General features: G+C 43.9%; 1 protein-coding gene across 1 annotated transcript in view; it reads left to right on the top strand.

The window, feature by feature from the left end:
• LOC108794696 (zinc metalloproteinase-disintegrin-like ACLD) overlaps positions 1-18308 on the top strand; it is a 52045-nt gene extending 33737 nt beyond the window's left edge. Inside the window, exons 14-25 of the mRNA XM_018565784.1 lie at positions 119-208; positions 1655-1850; positions 6101-6188; positions 7663-7816; positions 10832-10903; positions 13391-13466; positions 13557-13656; positions 15628-15727; positions 16784-16881; positions 17131-17265; positions 17907-17969; positions 18239-18308. Of these exons, the coding sequence (XP_018421286.1) occupies positions 119-208; positions 1655-1850; positions 6101-6188; positions 7663-7816; positions 10832-10903; positions 13391-13466; positions 13557-13656; positions 15628-15727; positions 16784-16881; positions 17131-17265; positions 17907-17969; positions 18239-18308 (1242 nt within the window). The remainder of the gene's footprint in view (positions 1-118; positions 209-1654; positions 1851-6100; positions 6189-7662; positions 7817-10831; positions 10904-13390; positions 13467-13556; positions 13657-15627; positions 15728-16783; positions 16882-17130; positions 17266-17906; positions 17970-18238) is intronic.
• The last annotated feature ends 953 nt before the right edge of the window (positions 18309-19261 follow it).

Below are 19261 nucleotides of genomic sequence, written 5' to 3'. Positions count from 1 at the left end.
ATTAAATCACAAATTATTATATGACAGAAAACAGACATGTGATCCATCCCCAGTGTAGTAAGTAGAGCCATTTATACCCAAGTAGGATTGAATGACCACCTTCCTCTTCTCATTATAGGAATGTGCCAACAACTGCTGCGATGCCACTACATGCAAATTTAGACCGGGCACTCAGTGTGCAGAGGGGGAGTGTTGCACAGATTGCCAGGTAAAACTTGCTCTTCATTTTCAAATAAGGAAAACAAATGGTTCTGGAACTCGACAAAAAGAGCGAGAGAAAAAAAAAGAGGATGAGTTGGTTATACAGTTTGGTAGAGAAGCTACTGGTCCACATCATTTTAATTATTACAAAAAAGGTATGCTGGACCCTTGGGTAGAGGGTTAGAGGGTTTGGTGGGAATGTGTACTAGTATTCGTTTATAGGTTAATTTGTGGGTTAAGTTGGCAGTTCTCTATCTATACATGGGCCCTACAGGTGATCCTTGTGTAAATCTTCAAAGAAAAGAAATGACGGAAGCACCAACCCACTAGTCAGTGTGTCTAGAATGGACTTTGTCAGACATAGCAGTTAACAAAGGAACCGCTTGTAACAAGAAAAAACCTTGTGTGTCTGTGTGCAGGGCCGGATTTCCCACAAGGCCAACCAAGGCCCGGCCTTGGGGCAGTAGGGAGTAGAGGGACAGCAGGGGTGTGGAATTCCTATCTCCCGATGCCCGGGACATGCAGTTCCGGGCGCCGGGTGGGGTAGTTGTTTTCTACATTTGCCCTGCTTTGGGCAAGCAGAGCTAAATGTGCAGTGGGAAAGCCACCGCTTGTTTTGTACTCAGTAGGGGGCAGCAGAGAGAGTAAATCCGGCCCTGTCTGTGTGTGCTTGTTTTCTCACTGCAGTGATGATCAACTCTCAAACACCTTTTCTGGTGTAACGATAACATTCCACAACACAATGTCCTGACCACATTTACATTGGGTTGCAACATTAATATGACAATGGAAACAAGTTTGCTTTGTAATATTGGACTTGTGTCAATAAAGGACGAAGTTCTATCGCAGTCAGTGTGCCAGTGACTCTTCTCTGTATTGCTTGTGATTGCAGCGCCATCCGCTTATCACTGCAGCACCCACCGCGGACCTTGGGATTTGCCAGTCAGGAGTGCGATGGGTCATGTGCAACAGTAACATTACCATGAACACCGGCAGAGAGAATGCATTGCTTTCTCTGATTAGTAAATTGCCCCATGCATGATGCAATCTCATGTAGGTGACAGGGTCTCTTAATAATGCATTGAAAAAATGTTGTGTATAAAGCTATAACCTATTATTTTTCATTGTACTGAAACCATGTAGTTAATGTGTTTGTCCAGCCAACATTGTTTAGTAGAGTTGGGATGGGTTACAAGAACCTTTGTCAAGTTTTGACTGAGCCTCCAACAGCAACAAAGACAAAAATAAACCTAATTTTCCTAAGTAGAGTATGAGAAGGCTAGAACCCCTTTCAGATTTTTTTCTGACCCCCACAACCACCAGGCCATTATTTATCTACTAGAAGATGAATATTCTATGTTTGGCTCTTTGCTACTAGACATGCAAGCTGACCAGATACCAGGTAAAATATTTGATTTATAAAAATATGATATATCATTGTGTCTCCTCACAGCTGAAGACTGCAGGATCAGTGTGTAGACCAGTTAAAGACGAATGTGACTTGTCAGAGATGTGTGACGGGAAATCTCCTATGTGCCCTTCTGACCGCTTCCAGGTTAATGGAGTCTCCTGCATGAGCGGAAAAGGTTACTGCTACAATGGAAATTGCCCCACTCTCCAAGGTCAATGTAGGAGATACTGGGGTCCAGGTAACAAACAGCCCTTCTGAACAATTTATACTCTGCCAATACTTTTTGGCCGAAAATGGACCTATGGGCAAAATAATAGATAGATAGATAGATAGTAAATGGCCGAAAATGCGGTACATCTCCAGCTTCTCTCCTTCCCACTGGGAGCCAGCTGCATGCTTCGGCCTGTGTCCTCTCCCATTCCTGCTGCTTTCCCTCGCCTTTGTTGGCATAGGCAGTGGGGATTGAAAGGGACCCCAAGCCAATTCAGCTGGCGGCGCACAGTAGAGAGGAAAGAAATTGTTGGGAGGCCGAGCGGGCAAAAAGCACCACAGGGAGGTGGAAAGGGCAGAGCTTCAGGATCGGTAACTATGTTAAATAATTACTGATCCTTTAATGTACTAAACAAACACTGAGTGATCTCTACTGACCACTCGTGGGGGAATTTATCAAAACTGGAGCAGATAAAATCTGGAGCAGCTGTGCATGGCAACCAATCAGCTTCTCTCTTCAGTTTGTTCAGTTAAGATTTGAAAATTAAAGAGGGAGGCTGATTGGTTGCCATGCACAGCTGCTCCAGATTTTGTCTGCTCCAATTTTGATAAATTCCCTTCTCAGTGTTTGTAAATAACTGAGGACATAGTATTTAGTTACTGTGCTCCCAGTTATGAATGAACAGGAAGTAGTATGCATAACTTTCTGTTCATTGATATATGGTGACATAGTAAATATTTACTATCTGCTCACTTTATGAACGAACAGGAAGTTTATGTTAGGATCCAGAGCGCCTCCAGGTGGTGCTGGAGCTAAGCCCTGCAGTTCCTGTGCTCACCTGCAGGTGTCTGGGTAGCCAGGAACTGTTAGGTACCAGACCACCACTTGGTGGCGCTGGAACCTGCAGCTCCAGTGCTCACCTGCGGGTGTCTCCCAGTCTCTCAGCACTTAGCCATCACCTGGTGCTTCCTGGGAGGGTATTTAAACCCTCCCTACAGTCAGGATGATGGCTCAGTATTGTTTCCTGTTAATCCTGAGTCCCCAGTTCTGTCGCCATTTCCGGTGAAACCTGCTTCCCATCCTGAACCCTGTTACCAGTCCTGAACCCTGTTTGTGTCCCGAGCCCGGTTACTGTAACGTCCTACAGTGCCGTGACGCAGCCGATGCGTTCCACGCTGGAACGCGGAAGTGGCTGTAACGTCCCGGAGTGCCTGATGCGGCTGATGCGTTCCACGCTGGAACGCGGAAGTAGAATGCCGTCAATCCGCCGTTCCTATTTAAACTCCGTAAGACGTGAGCAGGGCATTCCAATATTGGTGTTGCTAGGCCTGCTCACGCCGGAACCTGCTACCACAGAGCCTGTCTCCCTGGGATCTCCTCTCCTGGATTTGGTTCCTGGATTACCTGCTCGGGACCACCTTCCTTGGACCACCTACTATGCCTGGAGGGGTTGCCCCTGGAAGGAGCTGATCTTCCTCCCACCGCATACTAACCGCAAGTACCTTCTATATACACTGCTGACCTGCTAGTGCTTCATTGCCAAGGGAGATCAATATAGTACACCGTATTAGAAGGAGTCTAACTGGAATGTTGACGCTCTCGCATGTCATGACCTATTGTATGTGCTGTAGTACCTAAAGAATTCGACTCTGTGTTAAGCAGGACAATTCCTGTTATATCATATGAAGCATTATAATATATAATTACTCTTTCCTCATAACAAGTGTGCCGCCCCAATAGGGGTTAAGGAACTTAACAAGTTGCCACCCACGGAGTGACTTACTGCACTTGAAAGGACTGTTCCAGATTTCATCTTATATTTGAATTGTGGATATATGTTCTTTCTTTATTTTCAGGTCCAGAGGACAAGTTACAAGTTCACATTTATGGACTTTAATAGTTGTTAATTGTTTATTTGCATAACTACCGTTATGATGTCAATAGTGGCACTACCATGCCAGACGGGGAGTGTGCCGCCCCAATAGGGGCATAGAATATGAGATGCATAGTCTCAGTTAATATTAGCATTGTTATATAGGTTAGAATTTATATAGTGTGATTTGCCTAACTATTTTCTCATAGCTAAATTCATGTGTTATCCTATGCTGCCATCTAGTGGCCTTTTGTTGTAATGTACATGTTTTTCTGTAATTATTCCTCATGTGACGATGTATTTCCCCCTAGTGTAGCCCCACCCTTCTTCCTGTGTGCAGTACTTCCTGTGTCATGGCCACAGTTGAAAGCCACATGTAACAAGGACACACAGGTAATCTGCACAGTACGGAGGAAAGGCATCATTTTCTGACCGCACAATACTATAACCGTTCAACTGCTGTTCCTATCATCTGCTGTAACCCTGATGTTAAAGAATAAACACCTCTTTTGAATGAATCGGTATTGCCGAGTTCAGCTATCTGATGAGGATTGTCCGCAGTGAGTATATCTGCTTATACAGGCCAGGCATAGAGGTCTCAGAAAGGGATATATCTCGCTATCACAACGATCGGAGTCAGAATAACAAGACTATTAGGAGCAGTTTACTCATTTGAGTAACATAGCTTTTGTTTATTTTGGGCTAGATGATGTTAGAATCCCCCAACTCCCCGCTAAAGCCTGGGAGTGACGCCAGGGATTCAAAACTGAGTGGCCTTAAAAGCTAAAGACAATCCGCAGCTGAGATCCGTTACACTAATCGCCCCCTGGGCCCTGACAGTTACCCATTTGCAGTCCTAGATACCTCCTGTTGCCATTACCTGCCTGTCCTCCTGTTGCCATTACCTGCCTGTCCTCCTGTTGCCATTACCTGCCTGTCCTCCTGTTGCCATTACCTGCTTGTAGTCTTGTTGACGTTACTTATTTATGTTTGCTTTTGGGTGTTGTTTAGTGTTGCTGTTTAATAAACTCTATATAATCCATTCTGCCCTGTCTGGTGTGGTCATACGTGTTTGGTCTGCCTGCGTGGGTGCCTGCGCAGGTGTGGGGTCACCTGTGCCGCTGTCTCTGACAGTACAGAGGCTTTCTGTCCATTTATGACTGAGTTGAGAGTACATTTTTACTATCTCCAGATTGTGAATGAACAGGAAGACTCTGTACTGAGAGCTTCCTGTTTACTGAGTGCTGGGGCTGCAGAAAAAAAAAAAAAAGGAAGTCTGTGTCCTCAATATCTTCTATGTTCAGACCCCTGATATTTCCCCAGAGCCCCTAACAGTAAAGTAAAAAATAAATAAATACAAATAAAACAATTTAAAAGTAATTGAAGATATTCTAAAAAGGTTGGAAAAAAAGTAATTTCCGGTTTTAGTTTCTTCCTCACAAATTAGAAAGTTCAGTTTCAGTCTGAAAATGTCATTTCGGTGCATCCCCAGTTATTACTAAAAATAATTTTCCCATATACAGAAAGTGGGTGTTTAAAACGATTCTGCCCGAGGTGTTGAATACTTTAGTTATGCCACATTCTTTCCTCCTTTATATAATACGTTCTACAACTGCCAGATCAAACTAATGTACCGTGAGCTGTAGGTATAATCATTTCTAGCAACAGTTCCTCTGTGTTAAAAAGCTTGAGAAAGGTTGTTCTATCATAATATGTGATTGTGAATATAGTATCAGTAGGAGTAGACATTTCAGTCCAGGAGAGGAGGTAGTACAACTGTGCAAGACTGAAGGGAAAGCTGGAGTTTAGCTTAAGGTTAAATGCTGAATATTTTACATTGTTTAAAGCGCTCCTTTCCCCATATATTTAAAATATCAACAAACGCACCTTTAGAAATATCTAGTGATGACAATCTACAAACACATACTTCTAGACCATTGCCGGCTTTGTATTCTTTGCATACCTTTTTCTCTTTTCTTTCCCAGTCTTCTGACAGTGGCCATGTTTATTATGGGCAGGTTGTTAGCTCTCCTTTTTACTTCCTGGATTTCTGGCACATGTGACTAGACATGTGCTTAGGACATGTGGCCATGCACATAATTTCTGGGGAGGAAAATGCCTTTCCTTGAGATCTCATGAGATTACAGATGAGATTTCCCAGCAATGCTCTGCTGATGACAAGGCAATCCCAGTGTGCATTGCTTTGGCAAACTGAAGCCATTTTGCACTTTCAAAGCAGGAAGTGAACGCTCTGCAAGTATTTCACAATCACAGCATTTTACACCTGACATGTCTATGTTATTATTAATCATCATACATAGAGGGATGCATTGGTAGAATTAGATTTTTTCAGTGTAAAGGTCCGCTTTAAGTGATTCTTTGTGTATGTTCCCCTTTACATTAGAGTCAGTTGTAGCAGATGATTCCTGCTGTGATACAATGAAGAGAGGGTTTTGTCAGAAAACTGGAGCTGGTGATCACTGTACATCCAGGTAAGTGTAAATTGGTAACCAAAGTTAGACATATAACATTTGAAGTTTGCTGACATCCACTTGCATGGGGATCACATGTGGCATATTTGATGCAGCTCTCAGCAGCCTTCCGTGTGTCCATGGCTAGTGCATAATACTGCATGTAGAAAACGCTAAAAATTTGTCACATGTGAAAAATTAATTGATTGTATTATTATTCATCCTCTGACTCATCATCTCAATGCAATCCATAAACTTAACACATACCATGCACCTGTGCTCAGACTATGGACATTCACGTTTTCCTGAGGTTTGAGTTTAGTGGTAGCAATACGTTCAAGTTAATGGTTAAGGTGATCCTCTCCCAAAAGGAAAAACTCTCAATTAGCCAAGTTCTTGGAAAGACTAAATATTATTCTTACTTCTCCTGCCTCCTGGGCTTCAGAATGTTGCTCCACTGAAAAGTAGTTCCCGACTAGTGTTACTACGAAAACTAACTCTGAAACTGAGACTGACTATCTTCTGCTCACATACAGCTCTCAATGGTTCATCCAGCTGTCCTCTACAACATTCCTATGTCTTGTATGGGAGGAACTAGAGACACCATAGTTGTGATGTGGAGGTTGTTGGGAGGGATGATTGAGGAAGGCTGTCATTTTCAGGAGGCAGCTCATGGATGAAATGTGTCCCCATTTTTATGGGCTGCCTCCAAGTGGGATGAGGCTGTTGGGATAAGGGATGAGGCTGGTGGAGCACTGGCAGAGGTAAACACAAGTACAGTTGGCAGAGCCATCTGCTGAACACATTGTAGAAGAGTGGAATGCAGTGGGATGGATCTTGGGCTACACCTTGAATGTGAGAGCCCTTCTTCTTGTGCACATTGTGGCCTTGTGGCCTGTGAGTGCAGCTCCACAGGGCCACTCACTGGGAACCATTTACCTCTACCCACCCTAGCCCAACCTGTACCTCCTGAGTCTCCTTAGTCAGCCTCACATACCCTGTCATTCCACTGCCCCAAAGTCACCCAGGGGCCCCTTACAGGAGGTGTGTCATTAACCCCTTTCTGACTTTAGACATCCTAGGGACCTTGAGAGAACTCTGAGGGCCGCTCTCTGACTTTATTAACCCCTTTCCTCATCTTGTCCTCCTAGAGCCCCAAGCACAGTCCCCTGGGCTCCCCTGGGGCTCTCACACCCAGCTCACGACTTCCCTGGTCTACACTGTGGCCCCTGAGCAGAGTCACCTTGGAACCCTTTAGAGTTCTAAAAGCATTGTTTTACCAATCCATGGCAATATCAAATAACCTCCCCCCCTGTCAAACATTTGCTGCATGAATTTTCTCACAATGGTATGAAGCCAAAAGGAGGTCAAATATGTATAAGTTCATTTCTTTTCATTGATTCACTGTGGCTCCCTTCAATTGTATTTCAATGTGGTTTACATACTCTCTAAGATTGTGGTCCTTGGATCTAATCTTTATGATCTATGTACGCAGGGATGTGAAGTGCAGAGTGCTATTCTGCTCTGGGGGTTACTCACAACCCATTGCTGGAAGCGGTTACTGCACTATGTCAAACCGAAATTCAGACTGCAAAACCCTGAATCCAGCTGTGCTGATCGAGGATGGAACTTGGTGTAGGAATAACAGTGTGAGTATGGATTATATGATGTTAGTGTTATGCACTTTCTGCCCTTTCCATTGAGCCTTTTTGCATATATGTTCTTTTTTTATTACATATAGACTAGGGGAAGGGTTAGACTATTTGCCAAGTTTTCCTTGCCAAGTCCCTGCTGGACAGCTTCACCCCTCTATTTATCCCAGCGTCCACTGTCACTTAGACAAAAAGTGTCGGGAAATACAAAAACTGTTGATTGTCACCATAGCAAAGGGTTAGAAAAGATCCTCCAATGGGGACACCTGTTTCTATACCCAAACTGTTTGAGAACTGCTCTACCCCCTCATATCCAAATGCATGCCCATGGAACATCAATGTTCAGTAGAGGTCTCTGTCCAACCTTAGCATCCATAGAGCAAGTAGAAACTAGCACTTGCTATATCGCCTGTTTCTACCACTCTAAAATGGGATTTCTGTTCATTTTGGAGAGATCTCTATTATTTCCTGTTGCATCTTTAGGACAGGAAGTGAAGGGAAATTGCAGGAAACAAATAACTAACCTGACAAGGGTTTTAAAGTGGAAGTAAACCACTGATTTAAAAATAAATTTAAAAATGGGCCCCAGGGGCTGTTTGCCATATTATACTAGAGTGCACAGCATATTAAAGTAAGGTAACATGGTGCAAATTGTGACTGGTTCCCGATGAACCGGCCGACATTCACAGGCTTGGTGCCACCGTCGCCCAGCATGCCTCGATCAGCTGATCGAAGGGACAGGTTGGAAAATTCTCAGCCGAATGGAACAGGCAGACAATCAGCTTAACCCCTTCCCAACCGATGACGGGACTATCACACAGTGTTGTAGTGGTTAGCACTTCTGCCTTGCAGCACTAGCGGTCCCTGGTTCAAATCCCATCCAGATCACCTTCTGCAAGGTGTTTGCATATTCTCCTCTGGGTTTCCTCTGGGTACTACAGTTTCCTCTCACACTCCAAAGACATGCTGGTAGGTAATTGGCTCCTGTCTAAATTTGCCCTGTGTGCATGTGTGATAGCGACCTTAGATTGTGAGCTCCTTGAGGGCAGGGACTAATGTGAATGTGTACTGTGTAAATTGTCGGCGCTATATAAATACCTGAAATAAATAAATATCCTGTGATTCGGTACAATAAGCGCTGGTCTGTGAAGGGACTAGTGCTCATTGAGTTACTGCTGTTGATGGGTCCGAGGCAGACCTTTAACAGCAGATTAGGTGGTCACAGCGAGAGGTGATCACAGAGTCGGCAGCAGCTCACTGTGTTTTGTAAACTGTTAGCCGGCTGTGTGTTACAAAAACGATACAAAGTATCTCTGAAGAGAATACTGTATTCTACTCAGAGATACTAAGTATCAAAGCCCATGTAAATAGAAAAAATAACTCCTTAGTGCCCCCAAGTTTTTTCTTAATTATTAAAATATTTAAAAAAAGAAAAAAGTTTAGAAAAGTCAAAAAGTTTAAAAAAAATATGTTTAATAAAAAAATGATAAGAAAATATAGTGCCGAGGAGGTTATTAAAGACCGGAGACAAACATACCACATTCTAAAATTGTATTTCACTCCTTGTATTTTGTGATCTATAACTCCCAAAATAAACCGAAATCCCAGACATATGATAAACCCCATAAATCAGGACAAATAAAATAATGTATTATGAATTACTTTCTACACTAATTATGTACACATTTTTATTGCCAACGCTGTGAAAATTTCTTTTTTTTTTCTTTTTTGGTATTTTTTATAAAATACGGTTAAACAAACACATACTGTTGCAAAAATGGCAAAATTGCTACGCTCCCCAGAAGCGAAAACATTTTATGAAGCTGTGTCACTAAGGGGTTAACACATTATGGCAGGCAGATGTGATCCTTTCCCGATCTGTTCCCCTCACTCACTGGCACTTCCATCTTCTCATAGACCTCTTCTGAGTTCCAAATCTTCAGCCACTTGATTGGCCGGACACTATTGATGTAACTCCCACACATGCTCACAGGAAGTACTTCATCTTGGCAAGATGCCTGTCAGCACTTTTGACAATTTTACATTCACTTCTGCTTTAACCCTTCCCTAATTTATCTAAAACTAAATCTAAAAGTCTGGGTTTTACATGTGCTTTAAGCCATCATTTTGCAGTATGCTGAAGCTGAGATCAATGGATTACATGTGTATGAAACAGAAGCCTAGGGTGCTCTTAAGCACTGCTCATGTGCTTTGAAACCCTTGGACCATAAGGCTCACCATAGACTTAGGGGTGTAGTAATCAGTGGCGTAACAATCACCATTGTCCTAGGCGGCCGGTATGGGGCACGGGGGCCCGGCCAGGACATCCCCCTGATGCCGTGCGGGCCGCCTGGGTCGCTATGGCATCTCCGGCTGCTGGCTGTCACTGACGGCTGTGAGAAGGAATGCGCCGCTATTCACATGTGCAGCGATGTGTTCCTCCTTACAGCCGCTGATGAGTCGGTGACAACCAGTAGCTTCAGAGGAGGTGGCTGGGCCCGTCGACAGCAGCGATGTAGGAGGCGGGGCCCAGCAATCGAGGAGGTGGGGCTTAGCTATGGGGGGGCGGGGCCCGGGGATCGAGGAGATAGGGCCCAGTAATGGAGGAGGCGGGGCCCGCAAGCAATCGCGGAGGAGAAGGAGGCAGACAGAGGATTGGAGCAGACAGGTAAGAGGGCTTGACCGCCCACCTGAGACCCTGCAGAGCCCACCATAGAGAGTCTATAGTGGGCTCTGCAGGGTCATCCTCAGGTGGGCTGTTTAAGGTTATCAGGTGGGCTTAACTAGAAATCACAGGGCACCATACAAAATTTTGCTATGGGGCCCTGTGATTTCTAGTTACGCCCCTGGTAGTAATAAAAAAATTACATATGTTTTATCTTTGAGCTCCATTAGGATGTTTTTTTATTACTATTATAATTGTGTGTCTGACTGATATGATGCTTTTGTGGGGGGGTTTTTGGGTTTGTAATGTTGTTGGTATAGTACTACATAATATATTTCATTTTGCAGATGTGTAACAAGGGGAGATGCATCTCTGTTGCTGATGTTCAGAAATGCTCTGCCAAATGCCCAGGACATGGGGTGAGTGCACCAAATAAGATAGCAACATCAAAATGTTTGTGCCGGGCAAGAAGCAATATCGATCTCTCCTCTTTTCTTCTCTTCTCACGATAGAACTCCTGATCTCTTCTGTTCTCAAGATGGAACTTCTCTTTATAGAACTCACAATATCTTCTGTTCTCATGACAGAGCTCTTGATCGCTTCTGTTCTCAAGATAGAACTCGGGATCTCTTCTCTTCTCACGATAGAATTCCTGATAGAATTCCTATCTCTTCTTTTCTTCTATTCTCAGAAATCCTGATCTCATCTTAGGATAGAACTCCTGATCTCTTCTCATCTCAATATAGAACCTCTCTTCTGAAAATAGAACTCCTAAACTCTTCATTGCTCACGATAGAACTCCTATCTTTTCTTCTCTTTTCTTCTCTTCTCTTTTCTTCTCTTCTCAGAAATCCTGATCTCATCTTAGAATATAACTCCTAATTTCTTCTCATTTCAAGATAGAACTTCTCTTCTCAAGATAGAACTCCTGATCTCTTATCTCAATATAGAACTTCTCCTCACTTCTCAAAATAGAACTCCTAAACTCTTCTCATCTCACAATAGAACCACTCTTCTCTTCTCTCCTTTTTTCAAATAGAACTCCTGATCTCTTCTCATCTCAATAAAGAACTTCTCCTCGCTTCTCTTCTTTTCACTTCCCTTCTCTTCTCAAAATAGAACTCCTGATCTCTTCTGCTCTCATGATACAACTCCTGAAATCTCTAATTTTCCTACAATAGAACTCCTGAATTTCTTCTCTTTTTACTTCTCTTCTCAGAAACCATGATCTTATCTCAAGATAGAACTTATGATCTCTTCTCATCTCAATATAGAACTTCTCCTTGCTTCTTTTCACTTCTCAAAATAGAACTCCTGATCTCGTCTAAAAATAGAACTTCTCTTCTCTTTTCCTTGATCTCTTTTCTTCTCATAGATCTCTACTCATGTCAAGATATGTCTCCTGTCAGGTTTCTACCATGGCCTGTGACCCCATTGCAGCAATGTATCCTCATTTCCTGTTAGGACAGGAAGTGATGAAGATTTTCTCCAGATGGGACACAGATTGCAACAAAGTACTTCTTTTTCAGCAAAGTGGGGAAGGGTTAGCCTCTGTCAGGTTATATTACTGACTCTTTCTTCTTGTCCTCATGATCACCACTTTGCTCATTTCTTGCTGTGCTGTCATAGGATGTCAAAGGGACAGGAAGTAAGGTGAAACCTCCCAATGAGGGTCAAAGATTGCAAGGCAAATGTCAAAGAAATATTTAGTCTCCTCAAGTCCATCCTAGTCTAATATAAAAACAGTTGGAGTCAGGCTTTCAACATAAGTCCTCTACTTCCCATCCTCCAGTCAGTGTTTTAGGCCTCATTCACTTGGTGGTGTTCGGCCATGGTGCTGCAAGTATACTGCAGATATATGTGGCCAGGATCCCAGGTGTTCCCATTTAGTGGCAACTTAATGACAGCCTGAAAGAAGCCAAGGCTGCCCGTGGCTGTAAGCATGTATCCACATGTACCCACACATCCATCAGTTACCAGCAGTTAGGGATAGATATCCAACCTTTGATGCACATAGGTTGTGTCCAGGACTGCTCATCTGGCTTGCTGGATATGCGCATACATGCTTGCAGCCATGGACAGCTCTAGCCCCATTCAGTCTGTGATTGAATTGTACAGGCTGAGTGCCCCCTGCTGATCAGAACACCTGGGTCCCCAACCACAGGTATCTGCAGTAATCGTGCAGCACCATGGAAGAAAAACGCTGTAGAATGGGAATATATACTTATTTCCTCAGCTTCATTTAGTGGTCATAATGCAGCATTACATTACATTGGACCTGAAAAAGTATGGGCAGTATGTTTGTAGCACCATGGCCGAAAATCGCCATGTGAATGAGACCTTAGACTGGCAGTGGTAATATGTAATTGATGTTTCCATACACATATAACAGCACAGGAGACTTTGAAGGGAATGGGTGTTTTCAGCTTACTCTGGCCACAGGCTAGAGCAAAAGATAACAGCAAATGACCTAACGGGGATATGCCTTTCATAGGTCTAGTCTGTAAAGGGACATTTAAAATCTGTTTTATTGATTAAGTTTCAAATACGCTAAGGGATCTATTTATAGATAAAATGCAGAGCTATACTCCCTGAGAGTTTCTGTGAACATTTTATCTGTGCAAATGGATGCAAAAACAAACATTCTTAGTTCTATGTCTTTTCAGGTCCAATGTAATACCATATTATGGCCACTAGATGGAGCGGAGGAGAATACCAATAAATACTTAGTTCCTTAGCTCCATCTAGTGGTCATACTTTACATTGGACCTAAAAATTAAATATACCAACCATTTGTTTTTGCCTCTATTCGCACAGAGCAAATGTTCACATAGATTCACACCCCAAATGGCTCTGCAAATTGTCTATAAATAGACCCCTGAGTAAGTAATGTGCTTCTCTGACAGGTTTGTGACCATGAACAGCAGTGTCAGTGCCAAGAAGGTTGGGTGCCCCCTAACTGTGACAGCAGAGCACAGCTAGGTAAGTAACAAGTCAAAGCCATGCTAGAGAATTGCAATTATAATAATCTCCTTCAGTCATTATTAAATGCCATCTCATTTGTCTTCCTAGGCTCTGGTTACATTGCACTCATTGTCATCATTCTCCTTATCATAGTCGCGGCTGTATTGTTTATAGTGTACAAGAAGAAATTTCAGCGGAGGACTCATTGGTATGACTGGCAGTGGGGATTCATGAGTTGGCACTACACACTGGAGTCTAGATGGGGCACTTTAGGCTAAAGGGTAAACCGGGGTTACAGGATGTCACGGGGATAAAACCTACTATGTGTTTTTGTTTTATTAAAGGAGAACTATGAGGTAAGTGATCCTCATAGTTCGAGCCGACGTGTGACAATGAAACTGTCACACGTCGGCTCAATAGATCGGGAAGTGAGTGAACACATACTGTCAACAGAATTGGGGGAAAGATAAGGGTTTTTGGAGGGGTGTAAATGACCATCCAGGAGAGATATGTTAAAATAATTGCTTCAACATTTATTAGTGTTAGGTACTAGGGGCCTATTAAGATAAGCCACACCTAGGATTATTATCTCTTGCTAATAATGTAACCACATCTGGACAAACATTGAATAACATTATGATATGTCGGACCAAATGAATTTTAGAGCTGTATAATCAATGAGTATATAAACATATCCTCTGCAGGGATCTGAACACATACTGTCGCTCACTTCTCGATCATCTTCCTGCAGTGAGCGATGACTATCAGTCACGCTCCCTGCAGGAATTCCCCCCCTCCCCGCTCCGATCCTCTAGCGCTGACTGGGGGAACGGCCGGGGGAGGCAGCGGGCACAGCTGGCTCTGCCACAAGATAGGCAGAGCCAGCTGTCACTCACGCAGCTGGGTGGATCTTGACAGTAATGTCGGGATCTGTCCCGTCTGCGGTGGTCTCAGTATAACGCGAGCTGTAGCTCCCGGTATACGGGAGGATGCTAGTATATGTCCTCCCGTGACCCTTAAGAGAACTATGAGAAAAACACTTACCCCATAGTTCTCTTTTAAATTGCACAAACGCATAACATCTGTCTGGAAAAACAGAGTTCCATTTTGATGGACCTGATCGTGATGGATCTGAACTGACACATGTCCGCTTACATCAGACTCCCCATAGACCTAACATGGGTCCGTAATTAGTCTGTACTGAACAGACATGGATGTCACAAGAGTGATATCTGTCCATTTCCCTTTTGCTCCAATCGGCAGGGATGTCAGGGTTTCTTACCCTTCCTTGTCCTGTTGAGCTGTAGCCTGTCTTCTGTTGCAGTATGACTGGCACTGTTCATTCATCTTTGGCGCCCTCTTATGGCCAAACCTGTAAAATCATAATTCTGCAACTACTGACACACTTCTGGCAGCGTCCTGTTTCAGAGTAATGATGCAACACCTGTTCACAATTTAACCATCAGCTTGTCCATTTAGTCTCCGCCCCACGAGTGTTCTGATCTACCAGAGTGCTCTGCTGTTGTTCCTGTTCTCCGTGTACGAACCTGGCTCTGGCTGACTGATCTCCTGGTTCCTGACTCCAGCTATTGTATCTGTTCATCCTGCTCTCAGTGTGACCTGGCTTGGCTGACTACCCGCTTTGGCATCTGACCTCTGGCTTGGCACTGATGACGTCCTTGACTTCCACCATTGTTTTTTTGCCAATTTTGTTTATTGTCATTTTCAATAAACTCCTTTTCTGTCTGGTTTATTGGTTCCCTGACAAGGGGATCTATGCATGGATCCCCTGCTGATCGGAACGGTCAATGTCTGTGTGAAAGGGGCCTAACAAAGTATCTCCCGCTTGACCTCTTCCCATAATCCATCAACAGTGCTTGGTAAGCTGGCCTTCTACTCCGGGGCTACAAACTAAATGGAAGAAAAAGACAGCACAATGTTGAATCTCTACAATCACTTCAATTAGAAACCATGTAACCCTCAGCAATCTGCTTATGTGTTTCAGATTAGGTGACTGAAATGTTATCATTAAGAGGAACTTATGTTATATGCAGACAGGGACATTCATACGATATTAGGGTAGGGGTTCTTGTGTAGGACAGCCCCTACCATTGGGTCTATGCTTTCACTCATTCATTTTGATAGCTCCTGTGGTAACAATTATTTCCTTCATTTGTAGCAGGAGATCTGTAGAATGTCAGTCAGACTTAGCCAACCCAATTTTCAACATTCAAAACGGCACACGAGAGCTTCACAACCCTCATTCCACAACCCCTCTGGTAAGACATGGCACAGTCCATTATATTACCATTGTTTAGCTGCAACACTTATCTGCTCATATCATTATGAGGGCCATGTCACACTTGAGATCCTGTCAATAGTCACAAATTACCAGTTTTTTTTTTTTTTGAAGCCCGTGGACGTGCATCTCAACAAACTTCCCCCTGTGAACAAAAAAAGTGAACCGTGAAATCACAGCACACAAAAACGTGCACAAGGGTGCAAGGTCCTTCCGAAGAAGGGACCCATTTCCCGACCCCCCGGGGCGCAAGGCTCCTGACAGGGGTTGAGATACTATGGTCCACCAACCCGAAGGCCGGTGGACCTTTCCTCTGGGGACCTGCCGAAACAGGTCCCCCATAGTACTTGGCAAGTGGGCTCTCCCGAAGAGAGACCCACTTCCTGGGTGGGAGGAGGCAGAGAACCCCGTAAGAGGCACAGAACCCCCTCCCTACATCAGGAATAGGCCCCGAAGGAACCTGCACCTTCCGCAATCTGTGGGTAATTCAATCAAAAAGCCAATCGTGCATCGTGCATAGAGTGCAATAAATAATACTAAAGTGTCAGTGCACCACGCTGACAGGCCTTAGGGGCCGGAGTGCAAAAATATTGCCCCGGACTAGCCATAAGGCCTGTCCAAGAGGCGTTGTGCAGAAAAAGCAAGGTGGTGTGTGACCAAGTGCACAGTGAGTCAAGTGGGGTCCCATACCCATGTGACTTTCTGCGCACCCCTGGGACGCCACCCCCAGGGGGCACAACACCACGGGCTTCTGCCGCCCCCGAACCCTCGAGCCAGACCAAGCTTCGCATCCGTTCAGTCAGAAAGCCATGTACTGAGCGGTTCCCCTCTCACAGGAAGCCGCCCCACACGCTCTTTCACTCCAGCGAGTACTAAGTAACCATCCCCCGCAAGGACGGTTCTTTTCCCCACCGAAAACTGATAAGAACAGATACTACACTTGATCTTAGCCAAAAGTCACAAATTACCAGTGACGGAATTGCTGTAGAGGGCCAGAGAAATGCTCAACTGCTTTTACTGCGCCAATCCCTTTCAGGCCCGGATAAGCGAGGTGTCACTCCTGTGTTGGCGAGGGAGATTCTTCACTGTTGTCATTAATGACAGAGTAATGCCGCAGAAACCAGAGACAGGATCGCAAGTGTCCTATGGTTCTGGATAAGGGGATATTAAATGGAGCTCAGCCACAAAAATACTTTTATCATAATTTATAACAGAATGCTGGGCACAAAACTTTCATATAATATATTCTGTATAGATTGATGATTTGATGTGTATGACCTAGGCAGCATTAGTTTTTTTTTTCAACTGTGCCGGCAGATGAGAGTCGGGAAGTAAACACACAAAATGCTCTTCTAAATCTTAGAATCATCTTTTCTCCAGCAGAATCCGGGGAGTGCTGAGTACCTTCCTATGCCCCCAGCACAGTCTCAGAAGCCTCAAGTATCACCAAGGTTTCCTCCACAGCCACCGGACCAGTCTCAAAAGCCTCAAATTTACCATGAAAGCTCACCCAAAATGGTAAGTATCTTGTTCTTGATCCAGGTATAGTTGCTAGTTTGTAAGGTCTACAGTATTCCCTAGATTGCATCAATGCGTTTTTAACCACTTGCTGACCATATGTTACATCCCCTTCCCATCCAGGCCAATTTTCAGTATTCAGCGCTGCGGTAATTTGACTGACATTTATTCCGTCATGCAACGCTGTACTGAAATGAATTTTATATATATATACAGGTGAAACTCGAATAATTAGAATATCGTGCAAAGTTCATTTATTTCACTAATGCAACTTAAAAGGTGAAACTAATATATGAGATAGACTCATTACATGCAAAGCAAGATAGTTCAAGCCGTGATTTGTCATAATTATTTATTGGGACAGATAGATCTTTCTTTTGGTGGTATTTAATCACACTTGGGGGGGGTCATGTTTTACTATATTAAGGAACAATTACTGAAAATTTAGAAAAAATATGTTTCTTTTTACATTATGTTAGGAAACAATTATTATTACCCAATTTTTTGGTAAAATATAAAACCAACTAATCTTCACCTCTTCGCAGTTCCTTCATTCACTTCTCTCTCTTCTCTCTCCCTTTCTTCTATTGCTAGGAATGGTCATTGACATTTACTTACTTTAGCTTTTTCTTCAATTGCAGTCATGTCAGAGACCAACTGCTCCACCTCCACCTAGACCACCGTAATCCATCGCTCCACCGCAGGTAAGTTATAGACATGAAATTGTGCCTGAAATGCCAAAGTGCCAATGGCAATGATGGACTGTGATGAACAGCAAAGAAAATATTAGCTTTTAAAAGGAACCTATCGTGAAAAATGAAGATCTTTTATTATTTAATGTAAATGTAAACCTTAAAGTGACATTAAACCCTCCGATTTTTTAACATAAACCAATACTGTAATGTGTGCCTTACTGTAATCCATGGTAGTTTCCCTTCTCTTTGCTACTCTTCCTTTTAAATCCTCATGCTAGTGGCTGGGGCAAGGGGCGCATGCGCGGAGACCAGCGGGCCGGATGTCTGCCCCGTGAGCTCCGCTCCTAGGCGGATGGAGTCCCTGCTCTCGTAGCTCCCGCAGCTGACAGTCCTGGAGCACCGGAGGCATCGGAGTATGGCATAGGAGAGCCGGGGAGATCTCTCTAAGACGCAGCAGGCAAGGAGAGATGGCCGGGAGAACTTCAAAGAAGAAAGAAACGCAGCCACGAACGGGATCAGCAATAGCAGCAGCTAACAGCAAGACAAAGATGGCGGCGGTCCAGAGCCCTCGTGGAGAGAACGGCACAGCACAAAGGGGGAGAGAGGAATCGATCCCTAAGAAGAAGGCAGTGGTGAGTACTCAGTCAAGAAGGGAGCACTCCCCTGCCTCAACGTCCTCATTATTAGAAAGGACACTAGAGGACATGCTCATATTACAACAACAAGCCTCCCTCCCCTCAAGCCCCATAGGTACTGACATTGAGGTGAATTTGGGAGGAGGGATGGAAGATCAGAGCATCCTAGTGCGATTTGCTGAAATGTTGGAACAGGGGCTGCAAAAAATGGCTAAACAGATTACTACCGAGATCAGGACTGACCTACGTGAGCTGGGTATGCGTATAGACACTATAGAAGCAAAATTGGATAAAACTGTGCTGCATACTAATCAAAACAGGACGGATATACAGCAAATCCAATATCAAATGGAGGAAGTATTGTCCAAAGTCGATGATATTGAGAATAGATCACGCCGTTATAACTTCCGTATCAGGGGGCTTCCGGAAACTGTGACTGATTTGGATTTAAATGTGAAGCAATTAATGAAAAATCTATTGCCTGAAGTGGAGGATCATAAACTGGAGCTGGATAGAGTTCACCGGGCCCTCGTGACTAAGAGGAGGGAAGGACAGGCCTGAGATGTGATCGTTAAGCCACATTTTTTCAATATAAAAGAGCAGATTATGCAAAGTGCGAGGCTACGCTCAGAGCTGGTTATGTCGGGGCACGCTATTCAAATCTTT

This window comes from Nanorana parkeri, unplaced genomic scaffold (genome assembly GCF_000935625.1).
Source record: "Nanorana parkeri isolate BGI_ZX_2015 unplaced genomic scaffold, ASM93562v1 scaffold887, whole genome shotgun sequence".
NCBI classification, from domain to species: domain Eukaryota; kingdom Metazoa; phylum Chordata; class Amphibia; order Anura; family Dicroglossidae; genus Nanorana; species Nanorana parkeri.
This window is presented reverse-complemented; position numbering and strand designations above follow the sequence as displayed.